Raw genomic sequence first — 17,675 nt, forward strand, 5'->3', positions numbered from 1 at the left:
ACATTTTGTGTGGTTTCATTCAAAAAACAAATGTATCTTTTTATTTTTTTTAACAGCATATGGGATATGGTGGTCTGTGCTGATTTGTTATCCCAGCCTTAAGTGAGCAAGGGTTCCTGGAACTGTGAAAACCACATATTAGACAATAAATTGTGGCTAAATCCAGACATTTTAGTAGGTACTACAGCAGAAAATGCTGTTGCAACCAATACATATCAAGTGCAACCATTTGGGACATACTGTCATAGCACATACACCCCCTTCCTGTCCCCCCTCTTTGTTTATGTCCAGACAGCATTTTACATGTTCCGTCAAAGCTGGGACCCTATCTTTCCCTCCTTTCTGATGCCTAGACCAGAAGGCCCCCATACATCCTTACCATGCAGACAAAAGAGGTCTTTGGCATTGTCTCTCTGGTCTTGAGTTTCACATCAGTAAAACTGCACCTGTTGAACTGAAAAGTCACTGAACAATGTGTATAAATGATCATGTTGTTGCAGTAGGGTAACAAACAGACTGCAGCAACAATTTGATTTTTTACAATTGTAATGCTTACACGATGCTTGTAAGACAACCCACATGAATCTACTTTTGATAAATATTAAATTGTAACATATGCCTGCCTTACATGACCCATCTACATTTACACATAAAGCTGTTGGATAAAATGCGTAATGTCTTGACTGAGATGGCAATCCCTACAGTCACTAAAAAAGGCACAGCCAGCTCGGCAATACGAGGTGTTCATTAGAACAGCCAGTGTACAAATTGTCACATATCTAATCCACACATTCACGTATACATGCAACATCCATGCTGGCAAATACAGGAAGGATTCTCTGTCTCTACGGTCTCTGGGTAAGCAGCCCACTGTACACGACTGACCAATTGAAGTTTAGTATAGGAGGAGACTAACCCGCCTTCTTTGGAACCACGCCTCTGACTGTTCAAGGAACGTAGCCAGTGCTTCAGATTGTTGTTAGCGGTTTTGCTATCACGAGCCGTTCTTTTTCCAGACATTTCAATTGAAGATTGTACCATCAACTTCGAACAGCTTTGAAGCTAAGTCTTCGTGCAAGTTATTGTGAAATCAACTTACTGTATCCGACTACATTTGTGCGACGAGTTGGTGTTGGCGGTGGTCTTGCGAGGTAAGTTTTAGCCATCTCTCGAAGGCTTGTTCACTAGCTACCTGCTAGCAGTAGCAAGCAAACACCATAGCTAGCTTAGTTTATTTGGATCTCGCTTACGTTAGTTGACGGGAGCGAGCTTTGCTAGCTACATAACCTTGTCAACGTGATCAAATATCATATTGACATTTCATTCGGTTTTCGACATTTGCTAATCAATTCCCTTAACGAATTTGTTGCCGTCAACGAAATGTAGCTGGTTAGCTAGCTATCGACTTAAGCTATGCTACTTTCGACAATTTTACTGACTAGCTAGCAAAGTAGCTTTTTTGCCGTCGTGTGTACCGCGGTGGCTATCAATAGCAAGCTACAACAGCTTGAGTTGGCCAGTCTTCTTTATAACCCTGGACAGATGATCGAGAACAGCGTATGGGTTTGTTGTGCAGTGCAAGCTAATTATAACGTGTTACTAGATTCACGGTAGGAAATTGCATTGATCGGCTGCAACCAGTTGGCCAGCTTGGCCGAGCTAGTACTAGGGTAGTTGCTAACGGAGAATGTGGCTAGGCTAGCCAGTCAGACTGATGGTCGTCGATTTGTTATCGTTACACCTTGAAAAATGGCATAATTGATCGTTTGAAGACACATCCAGTTGGGTTAATATTTCAGTTAAAATGTTGAATCTATTTAAATCAGCTGGTGGGGCAACAGTTGCAAAAACACTTTTGACCTGACATCGCTAGCTAGCCACAAGTTCGGGCGCGCTCGAGAGTAGCTAGCAAACACAGCGCAGCTAGTTGTGCAGAACTAGCAGTCCGATGATGGCGTCAAGTATTGGAAGGAGGGGGATGGGCAGGTCTAACGTCAGCGATAGTGTGGCGGCGCTGTTTGTGTGGCTAGCTAGCTTTGGGAAGCGTTGGATTTCCACTCTTTATGTAATGTTAAAATGCACTGGCCCAGTAGTAAACTGTTTTTATTCCGTTTCTTAAAGGGTAAAGTTCGACTTTTCTAGCTCTTGATGTTGATATGGCCCGCATTTATGTTTTCTACCTTGTATACGATCAATGTTGTAGCACCCCTACTACCAGACTAGAAATGCACGTAGTAACACATCTCTATCAACGTTGGCTGGCTTGTCGCCATATAAGTAACATTTAGTGTCTGCTTAATGAATAAATGTAAATGTCACCATGTACCCATCTGCTTACCACCGCTCCGTATCACTAACTAACGTTGTTTCACAACTACGTTCTGCAGACCGTTAGCTTTCTTCCTTTTTATCCACTTAGCAATTTACCTATTTAGCTTACCTTTGAGTCGCTGTAAAATTGTAATAAAATACCCCAATAAAGTACTGCCAGGTGTTGTACGGAGTTTGACAGGGGTTAGCGTTGTTGCTAAAAGTTAGCTCTACGCTCCGTTAGCTATGTTGTAGTGTACATTTTACATGGAGTGACGTGGACTAGCCTATATCATGGTCCCTGTTTCAAGATAGTGTTGGCAACTTTAGATTACTTCATATTGTAACTGAGAGAACTGCTCAGAAAATAATTCTAGGACATGCAAGAAATCTCTGATAATGCAGTGTAATATTTCTGTTTTCTTCTAAAGGCAAAGTCTCATACCCAGGACTAGCTTACCTTAGAGTCAGTTGTTTGTTACATGGAACTTACTTAAAAGTTGCATATATTTATATATAGATAAACCATTGTCCAACTATTGTTTGACAATATTCAGGCTTAGAACAAATTGTGGAATCTACCCTGTGAACACCACGTGTATATATGGTATTAATTTTGGTGTAAATCTTGTGGTGAGGAACTTTTGGTAATATGTTTTTAGCTGTGCTTTGAACCTATGACTCTCTATAAACACCATCTCCTTTTACATTCAGATTTTAGTTTATCACTGGACTATGCTAACTATTTCATGTACATGTCTATGATTTCCAGCCCCTTTGAGTATGAGTATACAATGAAGCGGCGCTTGGAGGAACAGGAAACGGTATTTGCGTCTCAGCAGCGTCGTCTCCCAGTCCCAGGCACCGCAGAAGCTTTCCAGCACAGAGTCCTAGCCCCAGCCCCAGCTACATACGAGGCAGTCTCAGACAACATGCAGCCTTCCACTGGCATCCAGTACTCAATTCCCCAGGGCTATCAGGTATGGTTTGGTCTGCTCCTCTTTATTTTGGCTGCACATTAATTCATTTTCTAACACAGAAAATACTGGTGTTTCCCACACAGACAAATTTGGGGCGGTGCGCCAGAGACTCAACACCGGCCGCCATATATTGCGTTTCGTTATTATATATACATTTTTTAACGCTATTTAAAACACACAGCATATTCGTTCAGCTGCATTTCCTTTCCCTGCTCCTCCTCCGTCTCTGTCACTCACGCGTCTCTCTCAAATACACACAGTCACAACATCAGCACAGGGTAGCAACGACGCATAGGTTCTAATAAGACAAACAACTATATCAGCGAGCCTTCAGCATTAGTACCGTAGCTAAAAGTCAAGGAAAGTTGAGGCTTCTTTTTGCTAGGTACCTACGAACATGTCTTAATCTGCTAGAAAAGTGGGTTCCCCTTCTCTTTTGGTGAGCAGTCTCACAAGCCCTACTTACCCATCGTCAAGGAGCCGACCAGCTAAATAGTTATTCAGCACTAGCGTTGCTACCTGCATATATGAAGAAATTGTTTACAATATTTTCAGGCTTCAACCAGTGCTGCTCCAGCAGAAAGACAGGGTCAGGGAGAGAAAGAGATAGATTCATTAGGTATTGAAGAAAGAGTAGGAGAGGAAGACAGCATCCAAAATGCTGCTGTCAGAGAGCCAGCTAAAGCAACAGGTGAGGTGGACAAACAAATGTAGAAACAGGCAGGTAAGAAAGTAGGACTCAAGACAAGGGAACTCATTTCTAGTCTTTGGTTTCTGGCAGATAGGACTGGAAAGGGGTGTGAATTTTGTATAGGGTGTTAAAAGTGTGGAATTTGAGAAGGTGTGAATCATTTTTGATTAATATTTAATATAATAAAGTTCTGTGTAACAAATGATCACCCAATGAATTATTGTCAAGAACAACCAAACCAAGAACAAAAAATGTTAGCCTGACGTTGTCATACTCATAATTCTAGTCAGAATATGAGTCTGAAAACTCTCCGTTGGGCTGTGACTACGGGGCATGTTTCAGCCGAACTCATAAAACAAATGCCTCTACACTCAATTGGATAGACCTACAACCAATCAGAGTAACGTAATATGTTGTTTGTTGAAAACGAATTCAACCCAAGGGCTCTTTCGTGACGTTGTTGATTACGTTACTGTTGATCATCTGTCCATCGTATAAAGCCCTTCCTGGCAATTTCATTGGTCCGCCCAGATCCTGGTTTTATGTAGTTGTTCCCAATACGAGACCCTCCAGACCCAACTTCCCGACCAAATTTTTTTTGTGGGCGGGGAGAAGTTGGGCTGTCAGCCAGGCTACCCAAATGTAGGTGACCAATATAAATAAAATGTTGTCCCTCTTATTTTCAGGTTCCTACCATGCCCCAGAGTTCCAGTGGACACGGACATGCCAACAGTCCTGCCGCACATGTAGGGCCTCATCCCCACAGCCCAGCAGTCCAATCCCAAGGGCCTGCAGTGGTCCAAAGCCACACCCACCCACCTGCCCCCATGGCTGCATCACAGGGACAGCAGCAGTTTCAAAGACTGAAGGTGCAACTAATTTACTTACTTTAACATCTAACAATAAGAACATATGTCATAGGGTATTACTAGGTTTTATGGTTACATTTAACTACATCTGTAATTAATGCTACTGTGAAATCTTGTTTACAGGTTGAAGATGCTCTGTCCTATCTGGATCAAGTAAAATTGCAGTTTGGGAATCAGCCTCAAGTTTATAACGACTTCCTTGATATCATGAAGGAGTTTAAGTCCCAGAGGTTGGTTGCAGTTTTGTATGGTGTCTGTATTGCGCTACCTCTTGAGTTGTATTGTTAGTTATTTTACTCTTATCGACTGTTTATAATTTATCATTTATAAGTATAAATGCGCATGTGAGGTTCAGGGCGGGAAGTTTGACTACGTATTTATGGAGTCTTTTTTTTTGTGCTTTTGTTCGGCACCTCGATCAGCCTTGCTGTGTTAGTGTGCTTTATAAATACAATGTCTTTACTTACTGTACAATTATGGAAATTTCATAGCTCTGCAATCCCGCTGCATTTTGTTTGTTACAGATGCATTTTGTTGACATTTGGGTGCTAACCAATTCCCCCCCCCCCCCCCCCCTTACCTTTACAGTATTGATACTCCAGGAGTGATTGGCCGAGTATCCCAGCTCTTCAAGGGACACCCTGATCTCATCATGGGCTTCAACACTTTCCTGCCACCGGGCTTTAAGATTGAGGTCCAGACCAATGACCTGGTCAATGTAACCACACCGGGTCAGATCCACTACATCACACCCCATGGGATCTCAGTACAAAACATTCCTGTGACAGGACCTCCCAGTCAGCCAGTGCCCCATCACCAGGCCCTACCACAACCTGGGCCTCCCACCTCTGCTGCCCCAGCACTGCCCTCTCAGCCAACACCAGCCAAGACGAGCAAGGTCCTTCTTACTCAAGTTACAGCATCAAAAAGTGTATTTGAAATGCATTCAGTGTTGTCCTATTTATTATTACTAACGGATGTTTATATCGGAAAGAAGAGCTCATTGTAATTTCCCCATCTCTCAACAGCCGACTCAGTCTCCAGCTCTAACCCCAACCAGCCAGCCCAACCCATCTATCCCTTCATATGCCTCCCCTCGCTCCCCCTCAGTCCAGTCTCACACACCAGTGAGCAGCACACCCTCCAGTGGCCCACCTCTGCAAAACAACCAGCCTGTTGAGTTCAACCATGCCATCAATTACGTAAACAAGATAAAAAACCGTTTCCAGGGCCAGCCCGACATCTATAAAGCTTTCCTGGAAATTCTGCACACTTACCAGGTCAGAACAGTGAGTGATGCGCACAGGCAGCATTTATATCTGCATGCTGGGCTTAAGTTCAACATGTTTTAATGTTAAGAGGAAGAAAATCTACTATTCAGTATTGAATAATTCCTAAAAGTGATCTTTGATATTTTACAGAAGGAGCAGCGCAATGCTAAAGAAGCAGGGGGAAATTACACTCCAGCGCTAACAGAGCAGGAGGTCTACGCTCAGGTAGCAAGACTTTTCAAGAACCAGGACGACCTGCTGTCAGAATTTGGCCAATTCTTACCAGATGCGAACAGTTCAGTGGTGAGTCTTGAACAGTGAGCAAAAATGAAGCTGGTTGCACTGTAAGGGATGCTGTTTGCAAGTTATTACTTGTATATAATACGCTTTATGAAAAGACACCTAAAACCAGCCCTACGGGTTGAGAATTTTGCTCAAATGGTACAATTGTTTCCTCAGCTTTTGAGCAAGACCACTGCAGACCGGGCAGAATCTGTGCGCAACGACCATGGGGGGACGGTTAAGAGACCCTTACTGAACAATAAGCAGAGGCTTAATCAGAATGGCCTTCCAATCCGGAGGCACTCTGGAGTTGGTGCCACGCCCCCAGTCAAGGTAAACCCCTTCTTATTAAATAAGAAAAGACACCACAAGGTTGTAAAATTGTTATTTAGGTGATTTTTATTGCACCCTAACCCATAATTAATTAAGAACATATCAATCTTGAGCAGATCATGTGTTATCATTTGTAATACTTGTTTTAATATTAATTCTTTGACTTGACTACAGAAGAAACCCAAGTTGATAGGGAAAGATCATGCTACAGCAGAAGTCGGCAAACATAGTTGTGGCACCGAGTCTCTCTTCTTTGAAAAGGTTACTATCTACAGTTAATTTGGTGTTTAACATTTTGTAGTGTTTAACATTTTATGCAGATGAATTAAATGTGATCATATTTATTTTCATGTTAATCTTAAACTTAAATACCACATTTTCAAAATCCATCCATGTGTGTGCATGAGAATGCTTTACCCATGTAGTTTTCTCTGATGTATGCCGTAATGGTTGTGTGTGTGTGTGTGTGTGCTATTCCACAGGTGAGGAAAGCCCTCCGGAGTTCCGAGGCCTATGACAACTTTCTGCGATGTCTGCTCATCTTCAACCAGGAAGTGATCTCTCGGGCAGAGTTGGTTCAGCTTGTTATACCATTCCTTGGGTAAGCATACAGAGTCATGTTTTCAGAGTCGAAGTGTTATACTGAAAAAACAAAAAAGATACAAACAAATCTTGGTTTTCATGATTAGAATTTCCGAAAGTATGCTAACTTTTTTGGGATATTTACATAGCTGACTATGGATTGGTAACACATTTTGGAATGTCATTCACAGAAAATTCCCAGAACTTTTCACTTGGTTCAAGAACTTCTTGGGCTACAGAGAGTCCACACACATTGAGAGCTTTCCCAAAGAAAGAGCAACCGAGGGCATTGCAATGGAGATTGACTATGCTTCTTGTAAGAGGCTGGGCTCTAGCTACAGGGCACTGCCTAAGAGCTACCAGCAACCCAAGTGCACAGGGAGGACTCCACTGTGCAAGGAGGTGAGTTTTCTGAGAGGTCTATAGAACTTTTGAGCTGGTATTTCGATGGCCTTTTGGTTCTGCTTATGTTATGGAAAGTTTTTGTTTTATAGTTTTTAATAAATCCATTCCCTATCAGGTTCTCAACGATACTTGGGTGTCCTTCCCTTCATGGTCAGAGGACTCTACCTTCGTCAGTTCCAAGAAGACTCAATACGAGGAGCATATTTACAGATGTGAAGATGAGCGTTTTGAGGTGAGGGCTGTTTCCTTAAATGTCCTGTCATACATACTTTCAAAATGTTTTGGCGATGGATATCCACCCTATCAGCTTGTTAAGAAGCTAGTCCTTGCGCATACTGGTAACATATTATACCCATCGCTCTTTTCTCCCATAATCCTGTTAGCTGGATGTTGTGCTGGAGACCAACTTGGCCACCATCCGAGCCTTGGAGACAGTACAGAAGAGAATCTCGCGAATGTCGGCTGAAGAGCAGATCAAGTTCAGGCTGGACAACTCCATGGGTGGCTGCTCAGATGTCATCCACCGCAAAGCCATCCAGAGGATATATGGGGACAAGGCGTCCGACATCATTGATGGCCTCAAAAGGAACCCAGCTGTCTCCGTCCCCATTGTGCTCAAGAGGTTAGTTGTTGTAAATGCAGTCGTGCACAAATGTAGATATATTGATCTATATATTATCTATATTGATTTGTTTCAGAAACGGTTTGATGTCAATGTCTGGTTCTGTTTAATGTGTTTCCAGGTTGAAGATGAAAGAGGAGGAGTGGCGTGAAGCTCAGAGAGGTTTTAACAAGATCTGGAGGGAGCAGAACGAGAAGTATTACCTGAAGTCGCTTGACCATCAAGGCATTAACTTCAAACAGAATGACACCAAGGTCTTTCGCTCAAAGACCTTACTCAATGAAATTGAGACAATATATGATGAGGTAAGAGACAGCAAGCGACATTAATCACCTAGACATTTTTAAAAGAGAGCTGAAAACCTACCTTTTACCGAAGCATTTAAGTAATTTTATCTCAAAAGGAGTTTACTACTTTTATTAGTTATATTATTGTTCTTATAGATTTGCTATTTTAATTATTACTTTTGTCACTTGTATTATTGTTTTTATTGAGTTTATGTAAAGCACCTTGAGCTACAAATTTTGTATGAAATGTGCTGTATAAATAAAGTATTTCTTACTTACCTCTTTAGAATCCAAAAGCAGTTTGTTTTCTCAAGCCAGTCAATATTGTGGTCTGATGTTGGTTGGTACACATTGGGTGTATTGTTCACGATGACATGGAAATTATCAATGTTTTTGTACTCTTGTGCTTCTATATCTCCCTTTTCATTTAAGTTGGACCAACCTTTTTGTGTCCCACAGCGCCAGGAGCAAGCATCTGAAGACGCAGCCACCCCACCCAACGGCCCCCACATGACCTTGACCTATGAGGACAGTCAGATCTTGGAGGATGCCGCTGCTCTCATCATCCACCATGTCAAGAGGCAGGTGGGGATCCAGAAAGAAGACAAGTACAAGATCAAACAGATCATCCACCACTTCATCCCTGACATGCTGTTCTCCAGACGAGGGGAGCTTTCTGATGTAGAGGAAGAGGAAGATGAAGATGAGGAAGATGACGCCGAGATGGAGGAAGATGGTGCAAAGAAGCACAATGGGCTACCAGGCAGTAGCTCCGGAAAGTCGAAGCTTCTGTTCAACAACACAGGCGCCCAGAAGTTGCGAGGGCTAGATGATGCCTACAACCTGTACTATGTCAACAACAACTGGTATATCTTCCTGCGTCTGCACCAAATCCTTTGCTCCCGCTTGCTGCGCATCTATGGCCAGGCCGAGAGACAGATCGAAGAGGACTGTCGAGAGAGAGAGTGGGAAAGGGAGATCCTTGGCGTCAAACGGGATAAAAATGAGAATCCTGCCATCCAGCTCCGACTGAAGGAGCCTAGTAAGTAGAGCAACAACTTTTCTGTATGAAAAACACAGATAGACGTGATGGTAAAACAACAGGTATTTCGAAGGGAGATTGAACAATGGCAGTCCATTTATTTTTACAATACAGTTTATTGGTGTGTTATCGCCAGTGTTTCAGTATACTCCGTTTAGGATGGGGGTGGGGGGGGGGCATTTTGTCTAAGCAACAAGCAGACTGTGTAACTTCATACAAACCCTCAAATTGTATTCACTTTATACATAGAGAATTATAGTAGCACCAGCATAATACCATGTGGCACAACATTTCCTCATTATGGGAAATATTATACAGAAATGCATCATAATAATAATGCATTTATTGGCTACACTTTTATCCAGTGGGAGTTTCAAACTGACAACCTTTTGAGCTACTGAGCTGGCCCCTTATACAATGTTTTACTATACTTAATTGCCCTTTCCCCTGCAGTGGACATTGACGTGGATGACTACTACTCAGCCTTCTTAGAGATGGTGCGAAACCTTCTGGACGGTAATATGGAACCGGCTCAGTATGAAGACTCCCTGAGGGAGATGTTTACCATCCACGCCTACATAGCATTTACCATGGACAAGCTCATCCAGAGTATTGTCCGGCAGGTTAGTCAGAACAAAGACTTTCGTTTGGACATTTATCTACCCAGGCTACTCAAGTTAAAAAGTGAAGATCCAAAAAAAGTGAAGATAAAAGTGAAGATGCATATTTATAATAAGTTATTTTCAATGTCCTTAATGAAGCTAGAACTTGAACAAAAGCGTGTGTTTAGGCCAAGTAAGTCCTGTTTAGAAACCTACTATACAACATACCAAGGAGAAATTTGTCAGATGCCTGTAAAAACTATTTGTTCCATTAATTAACCAACTTGCTCCCGTTTGCCTTGTCGCTGTATTTTTGTTTTCGACTTAATATCCAGCTCCAGCACATTGTGAGTGATGACGTTTGTGTACGGGTGACTGACCTCTACCTGAGCGAAAGTGCCAACAAGGCTACCGGAGGCAGTCTGTCCACCCAGGCTTCCCGGACCACTGTTGAGGGAGCTTACCAACGCAAAGCAGAGCAGCTCATGGCCGATGAAAACTGCTTCAAGGTACAATGAGCTTGTTCATGAATGGCCATAAGTAGAATACTGTTTTCTCATAGGACTTTGAAATTAATGTGCAAATATACAGGGATAACTTGTTAAAATCACTCTACTTGCATGCATTTGTGTTTATAAAAAAGGTATGGCAGGAGTCCATTGACCATTTTAAATAATGTTTGTGTTTGCGCTCCAAGTTTCTGCCAACACCCTACTTGTTGTCTGCATCCCTATCCTCTAACTTTCTCCCATTAACCTTTTAACGCATTTTTCCATTTTAATCTTCTGTGGTCTAGCTGATATTTGTGAAGAGTCGAGCAAGTGTTAACCTGTCCGTAGAGCTGCTGGACACGGAAGAGGATAACTCTGATGAGCCTGCTGAAGCAGAGGTATGTGTGTCATCACAAATACTTAATGGAGCCTGAACTGAGTGTTTTGTATTTAAGAACCTATATTTAGTCTTTAAGAAGAAACTATGCTCCCCCCTCCCAACTTAGTGCTATGATGATTGGTGATATCGCATTCCATGCCGTTGTAAAATCCAGCATAACCTCACAGGTTGTCCTCATAACATTCTTTAACATTCCATATTACTGCGCATCGAATATTTCAAATTGAAAAAGATGGCAAAGATGTCCATCTGGCTGTTGCGTGGCAACGATTTATGTAGGAACTATACTATGTAGCAGCGGAAGAATTACGGTTTATTATTAAACTACTGTATTTCGTTTCTAATTGTTTTTATTGATGAAACCATATCAAATATTTGTAGTAACAGTTTTAGAAAAGCAATAAGCCCCGCGAGTCCGTGGTTTGCTAAGGGGGTTTCCCATGGTTTGCTCCGCTTCGCGTAGTGCCAAACAACTCCCCTTACCTGTTCTAAAATCAGTGTAAACCACGGCCTCTTGGGGCTTATTGCTTAATTATGCTATATCTATTAAGCAGGGGGAAATGGGCAGGTGTAAGGATTTGAGACTTTGACAAGGGTCAAATTGTGATGGCTAGGCGACTGGGTCAGAGCATCTCCAAAACTGAAGCTCTTGTGGGGTGTTCCCGGTCTGCAGTGGTCAGTACCTATAATCTAAAGTGGTCCAAGGTAGGAAAAGCAAGGCTCATTGATGCATGTGGGGTTAGCTGGCTGGTGGGGTCCAATCCAACAGACAAGCTACTGTAGCCCAGATTGATGAAAAGCAAAGATGGTTCAGGAATGGTTTGAGGAATGCAACAATGAGTTTTAAATATACATTATATCTATATTTTTTTTTCTTTCTTTGTAGCGGTGGTCGGACTATGTGGGAAGATACCTGAACTCAGACTCGGCGTCTCCAGAGCTGCGTGAACACCTGGCCCAGAAGCCTGTGTTCCTCCCCAGGTGAGGCCTCGGCTGTGTGTCCCTCTGTCTACACACTGCCAAAATTGATGTCCTGACTAGCCTGGCACTGTTTCACACGCCAAACCAGCTGACAAAAAAGGCTGATTTCAGAACCAGTGCCGGTCCTTTTCCCATGTAATGAAGGTTCTAGGTTCCCCTTAGTATCAAACCTGAGCCCCAAAAGCCCATCTGGTAAAGCACTTGTTCAAAGGTTCTGTCGTTCGAATGGACAGTCGACAGTTGACTTGCAAGTATGTTTGTTTTTATTATTTTCTCATAAAATTGCCAGTGAAGTTAGTTTAAAAAGTTGAAGGAGGAATGCTGTTAGTACCAGTCTTCCTATGTGGGTCAAAAGAAGAAGAAGAAGAAAAAAAATAAACAAATAATAATTGGAAGTGAACTTCAAAAGCTTTTTTTCTCAATTTATGATCCCTCTGCCTTTTTCTCATGAAGATTGCACTTTATCTGGCCACATTTTTTAATAGGAGGGACTATTTATTTATGCATTAGTTTAGTCTCTTTTTAATGGGGCCCTTTATTTATAAGTGTTGTATTTTTTTAGACTATAGTTGTAGACTAGTGTTCATTTGAACTTTCTACTTTTCCAACTGAAAAGCTATCAAATCATTGGGTTTGAGTATTGAAACTGTATTGCATTTCATGCAATTTTTATTGTGCAGATAGGGCATCTACATTGGTTTGATACATGAACTTAAAAGTAAAAGCCTATAGGTTTACTTTACACATTTCTTATGTAAGTATGGGAGTATTTTTATACCGTCACATATTGGAGTTCTGTACAACAACTATTTTCTCTGTTAGAATAAAAGTATTTAGTTGAGCTTAGCCTATATGAACAAATTATGGTATACTCCATCTCATGATTTAATGTGATGTCACATCAGCTATTTTCTCTGTGTGACATTGAGATGAGACTGAATGACACCATGCCTGTAAAGGCCAAGAGTGAAAATATATCAGAGAAAAAGATTCGGATTAAAGTATAATTTCTTTTTCAACTTACTATCATTAGATGCCCTATGTTTGTGATTGTATTCATATGAGACGTCCTGTATGTGACTTATTTAATCACTGTTTAGATAACTGTAAATGTTGTACGATTTGAAAGTTTGGGTGTTCGGTGTACTCAATATAATGTGTAAAACAATTTAAGGATACAGTGCACTCCCGTTGCAATTTTTGTTGTGGGTGAGGTTTTATACAAGTTTTCAAGTGCTGATAACTCATGAAAACGCTGGTCAAGCACACATCTGCAACACTTGTACAGAAGAGGGGCTTGTGAATAAAATGGTCTGAATTGTATGTTCAAATGTTCGTGTATTTCTTTCCAGACGTCTCAGAGCATTGCATGGAAGGGTGTTTGGGTCTTGTTTTAAGCCCCAGATGAGTGTTGCACATCAAGCCTGTCTGTCTTTGATTTTCAGTGCTTGTAGCTGTTTTTTGAGATGGCTGTCCATAATCATAAACATTTCAATGGGCTGGGGGAAAAACCAGACAAAAGAGAAAATCTTATTCAGTTTTCCTCTTTTAAACCCATTTCTTAATTTGGTACTTGTCTTGACAAGATATGATTTATCAGTGCTCTCACCCACATCTTTTGTTTTTCATATTAAATAAGAGGTTGCTACGAAAGAATCTTTTCCGCAGAAATACTTTGAACAGCAGTTTTTAAAAAAAAACAGCAGTTTCTTTTGCAGTTCAGTTTGGTCCTCATTGCATGATCATAACGCTCTGTACATTGTCAGTGAAAGTATGTGCACATCCAAGTATATTTCAACCCATATCCTGGCTTGTTAACTCTTTTGGCGGCAATATAAAAAGTGTTGTTTGTCACATTTTATTGGAAAATTGGCTACTTCACTCTTATGTCTTTAAGTGGAGCCCTGAATGCAAAATATGCTTCATGGTTTCAGTCCTCGCTCACCTCTACCCTCTGTGGTAAGTACACATTTAAAACTTTCATTCCAGCGGGGTGTATAATTGCATTTTTTAATGCTTGCAAAATTGGATTAAATCTGATTGACCAAAATATTGTTTGCCAAGGATATTGAGACTTTAATTATAGAATCATTAAAAGAATGTTAAACGGAAGTGCACTGTACAGAAATACTGCTGCTGCTGCTGCTACAATAGAACCTCCCTCCCTAATGATTTGATTCCTTCATAAATTATCTGGACAGTTGCTACGCATGGATATCAAACCAATTGTTTTAAGGGACAGTCCTCTCAAATTTCAGAATACTCCTTTCAAATTAAAGGGATCATGATTGTTACAATGTTGTCACAAGTTATATTACCAAAAACGTTGACTTGTGATTATCTCTTTTTTCTTTAGGTGAACGTGTTTTATTTTATACTTACACTAAGCCAGTGGTGTGTTTGCATCTTGCACTATGATTTCCCTGAAATATTTAGAAATTTGCGTGAACTTTCCCTGTAAACATGACTGAGTGCTTGGTTTATGGGCACATCAAATTTATATCTGCTGCATTGTCATGTGTGTCTCTACTTTATTTTTTATCAGAAATCTCCGTCGGATTAGGAAATGCCAGAGGGGTTGGGAACAACTTCAGCAAGAGAAGATGACAAAGGGCATATCTGACAAGACCCAAGACAGCACTGAGGACCTGAAAATGGAGTGCATGTTCAAGCTGAACTCTTACAAGATGGTGTATGTCTTCAAATCGGAGGACTACATGTACAGACGCACTGCATTGACAAGAGCTCACCAGGTAAGCACCACAGCGTCTTTTGTATTATGTCAAAGTAATATACCTATTGATAATAGAACAATTTAGATGTACTTTTTTTCATTTTTTCAAATGGTTCATTTTTTTTTTTTTTTGAACTACCATCCCCTCTTAACCTTTTAATACTTACAATGTTGAGTATTGTAGAAGGAAATGGTAGCTCACCTTAGCATCTCCCATATGTCTCCAGTCACACCAACGAGTGAACACTCGCCTGCATAGACGCTTCCAAGCCTGGGTGGACACTTGGGCAAAGGAGCATGTAACCAGCGAAATGGTTGCACACAACCGCAAGTGGCTGATGGGAGAAGGGCGGGAAGGTCTGCTGCCTTGCACTACAACCTGCAATCCCGAGATCCTCCATTACCTGAACATCAACAAGTACCGTGTGAAGTATGGAGCACCATAACCACCCAATCGTCCTTGTATAGTATCACTTATCATTGTCAGAAAAAAATCCATGTGTCAGCAAGTATTTGATGCCGCCGACTGGGAAAAGTAATATAGTTGATGATTTTATTTGGACTTAGAAGATTGGTCTACTTCTGCTTGACTAAACGCCAAATTTTGGGGGCTGCCACTTTTCCATGAATTCTTAATCCCCCCATCTCCGCACCCGCTTTTAATTGTGCACTTCTGAAAATAGCTGCATTGTTGGGACTAAGAACCGTAAAAGGACATGAGTAATTGGAATTGTTGAGTTTGGATTTGATCTTCCATTGTAAGCAGATGTAGATTATGATTGTAAGAACTTGAGCATATAGCATACCATAGAAGTTTGTCGTCAAATTTCATCATATAAATTGAACTGCTCACTAAAGAAGTTTTTTTTTTTTTAAGTAATTGGACATTCTGTAGCAATATTTGTGGTTTTATAATGACCACTCATCCCAACAAATATTTGAGGAAAAAACTAACAAAGCAAGTGTCACCATTTGCGTGATAGGAAGAACATGAATACGAGGAGGGTTTTGATCTCAAACTGTAAAGTTGTACAGGCTGTGAATGTTCTTTCCCTGTGGTGCAGACCTGTGTGGACTATATATTGGCAGACATCTCTGGCATCATTGTTATGGAAATTGTGCACACACACACACAAAAAAAAACTTTGGTAGTACACCAGCTAGTCCAGCTCGGTAACATCCAGCTGCATACACACTGTCCACAACCTTCTGTAAATAGCTTGTTTATAGTTGTCTTTTTTATTACATTGATGTGTAGCGTACTCTAACAAACTTAGTATAAACCTTAGGTAGAAGTTGCAGAAAAGAAGTATATTGAAATTGCAAACATTTTAATGATGGTTTTTACCAAAGGATGTTTATTAGGCGTTTCCTTTGTGTTCTGTTGTCGTGTTTTGTAGTACAAGCCTTCCTAAGCATAGCTAAGTCTTTTCATCTTGAAATCAGCAATTGGATGAGTTTCAAGACTGTTGTGTTACTGAAACATTGGCTTAAAATCTCACTCAGACTTTCTGAACAATGAATGTAGCCATCAAACAATTCATGCTTTTCAGTGTAGATGTTAGTTCTGAAAATCTGGTAAATAGGTCTTTACCAGCATAACGATGCTCTTTTCAGTCTCTGATTTGAAATGGATCTTCCTTAAAAGTTGCAGTTGGTTATGGCCCCTGTTCCTTTAAACATTGTGATTGAGAAACTGGTTTTCAGCATGTAAAAAGAACCTTCACTATAATGGGCTACAACATGGAACATTTGTCTTCTTACTCCTCCGACAGAGTGTGTTGACAATAAATGATGTTCCAATCGCAAAATGGTTGCAGTATCAACAGAATTATTTGACATTATAGTTTCCTAAAGTCTAGCCAAGAGTATAAATTGTTTAAAAATCCACATAATTATTATGTGATTGTTAACCATATAACCTCCAGAGTCCTAAAACAACAACCAAGCAATAAATGCAAAATGCTTTATGGCAAGCTTTTGTTTTGTATAATACAAATATGAATGTTTTCTCATGTGTTTCTAGTGACAAGGATTTATTTTAATTTCTTTTATTTTTAAAGTTTGATACAAACATCAACCAACACAAGGTTGCCCCTTAATGGATTTCTTACTAACATATTGCACATTTGATGTCCCATGTGAACCAACCAATGAATCCAGTACTTTTGTCTGGTACCAGCTGTCAATTTGGACCTCAATTCACATGACAAATTAGGCACTAGGTCTATATGAGAAAGGAACAATGGACTAGACCACTCAACTATCATCTGATCAACCAAGTGAACTCTCAAAAGTAGACTGTACTTTTAAATCTCCAATTCAACTACTAGGAGAGCAGAGAAATATAGGACCCCCACCTTCCACTCTCAATGAAAAGTGTTTTTCAACAGTTTCAAGAAATCCTTGTGTATAAATCAGCTCTGTCAGCACTGTAACCAGCTACAGACAATCTTGGAACCGTTTATATCTTAGGACTGGTTTTTATTTTTATATATTTACTGTGTCGATACATTGAAATACAGGATAACTACCGGGCAGCTGGATTGTACATAAACACAAAGACTGCATTTGTAACCCATTTACTGTGTCTCTTTACCACCTCTTTTCTTGACTTCTATGATGTTGTATACTTTAGTGTAGTATGGTGTTTGGCATTAAACTATCCTTTGAATAGATACACACTTTGGTGTCTTTGGTTTATTTTTGTCTTCTTCCTGTCCAAGAGAAGCATGTTTATACATTTGACATATTCCCAAAGAGGCCTTGAATAATGCTATGCTCCAAACTGTT

At 40.6% G+C, this 17,675-nt stretch overlaps 1 protein-coding gene across 4 annotated transcripts; it reads left to right on the forward strand.

The window, feature by feature from the left end:
* Window positions 1-980: 980 nt before the first annotated feature.
* On the forward strand, window positions 981-17,566 carry LOC146247007 (paired amphipathic helix protein Sin3a-like). Of its 4 annotated transcripts, none has more exons than XM_084681706.1 (21): window positions 981-1,151; window positions 3,083-3,290; window positions 4,668-4,850; window positions 4,974-5,080; window positions 5,439-5,748; window positions 5,879-6,139; window positions 6,272-6,424; window positions 6,581-6,736; window positions 6,911-6,997; window positions 7,219-7,337; window positions 7,510-7,720; window positions 7,839-7,955; window positions 8,107-8,345; window positions 8,467-8,650; window positions 9,065-9,674; window positions 10,128-10,297; window positions 10,612-10,785; window positions 11,073-11,165; window positions 12,054-12,148; window positions 14,694-14,901; window positions 15,110-17,566. In XM_084681706.1, exons 2-21 carry the CDS (start codon window positions 3,105-3,107, stop codon window positions 15,326-15,328), a joined length of 3,882 nt encoding a protein of 1,293 aa, XP_084537832.1. In that variant the 5' UTR covers window positions 981-1,151; window positions 3,083-3,104; the 3' UTR covers window positions 15,329-17,566. The 4 variants fall into 4 exon arrangements, with proteins under 4 accessions (XP_084537832.1, XP_084537834.1, XP_084537835.1 ...); XM_084681708.1 differs by having other exon boundaries at window positions 6,914-6,997; XM_084681709.1 differs by having other exon boundaries at window positions 5,879-6,130.
* The last annotated feature ends 109 nt before the right edge of the window (window positions 17,567-17,675 follow it).

The sequence above is a fragment of the Hypomesus nipponensis genome, chromosome 19, assembly GCF_054491055.1.
Source record: "Hypomesus nipponensis isolate SF chromosome 19, ASM5449105v1, whole genome shotgun sequence".
NCBI classification, from domain to species: domain Eukaryota; kingdom Metazoa; phylum Chordata; class Actinopteri; order Osmeriformes; family Osmeridae; genus Hypomesus; species Hypomesus nipponensis.

Excerpts from the sequence above, each read along its gene's own strand:
- LOC146247007 (XM_084681706.1), top strand. The coding sequence starts at position 3,105 with ATGAAGCGGCGCTTGGAGGAACAGGAAACGGTATTTGCGTCTCAGCAG. Across the intron at positions 6,737-6,910 it reads GTGCCACGCCCCCAGTCAAG|AAGAAACCCAAGTTGATAGG; the intron begins GTAAACCCCTTC and ends ACTTGACTACAG. Across the intron at positions 14,902-15,109 it reads CATTGACAAGAGCTCACCAG|TCACACCAACGAGTGAACAC; the intron begins GTAAGCACCACA and ends ATATGTCTCCAG.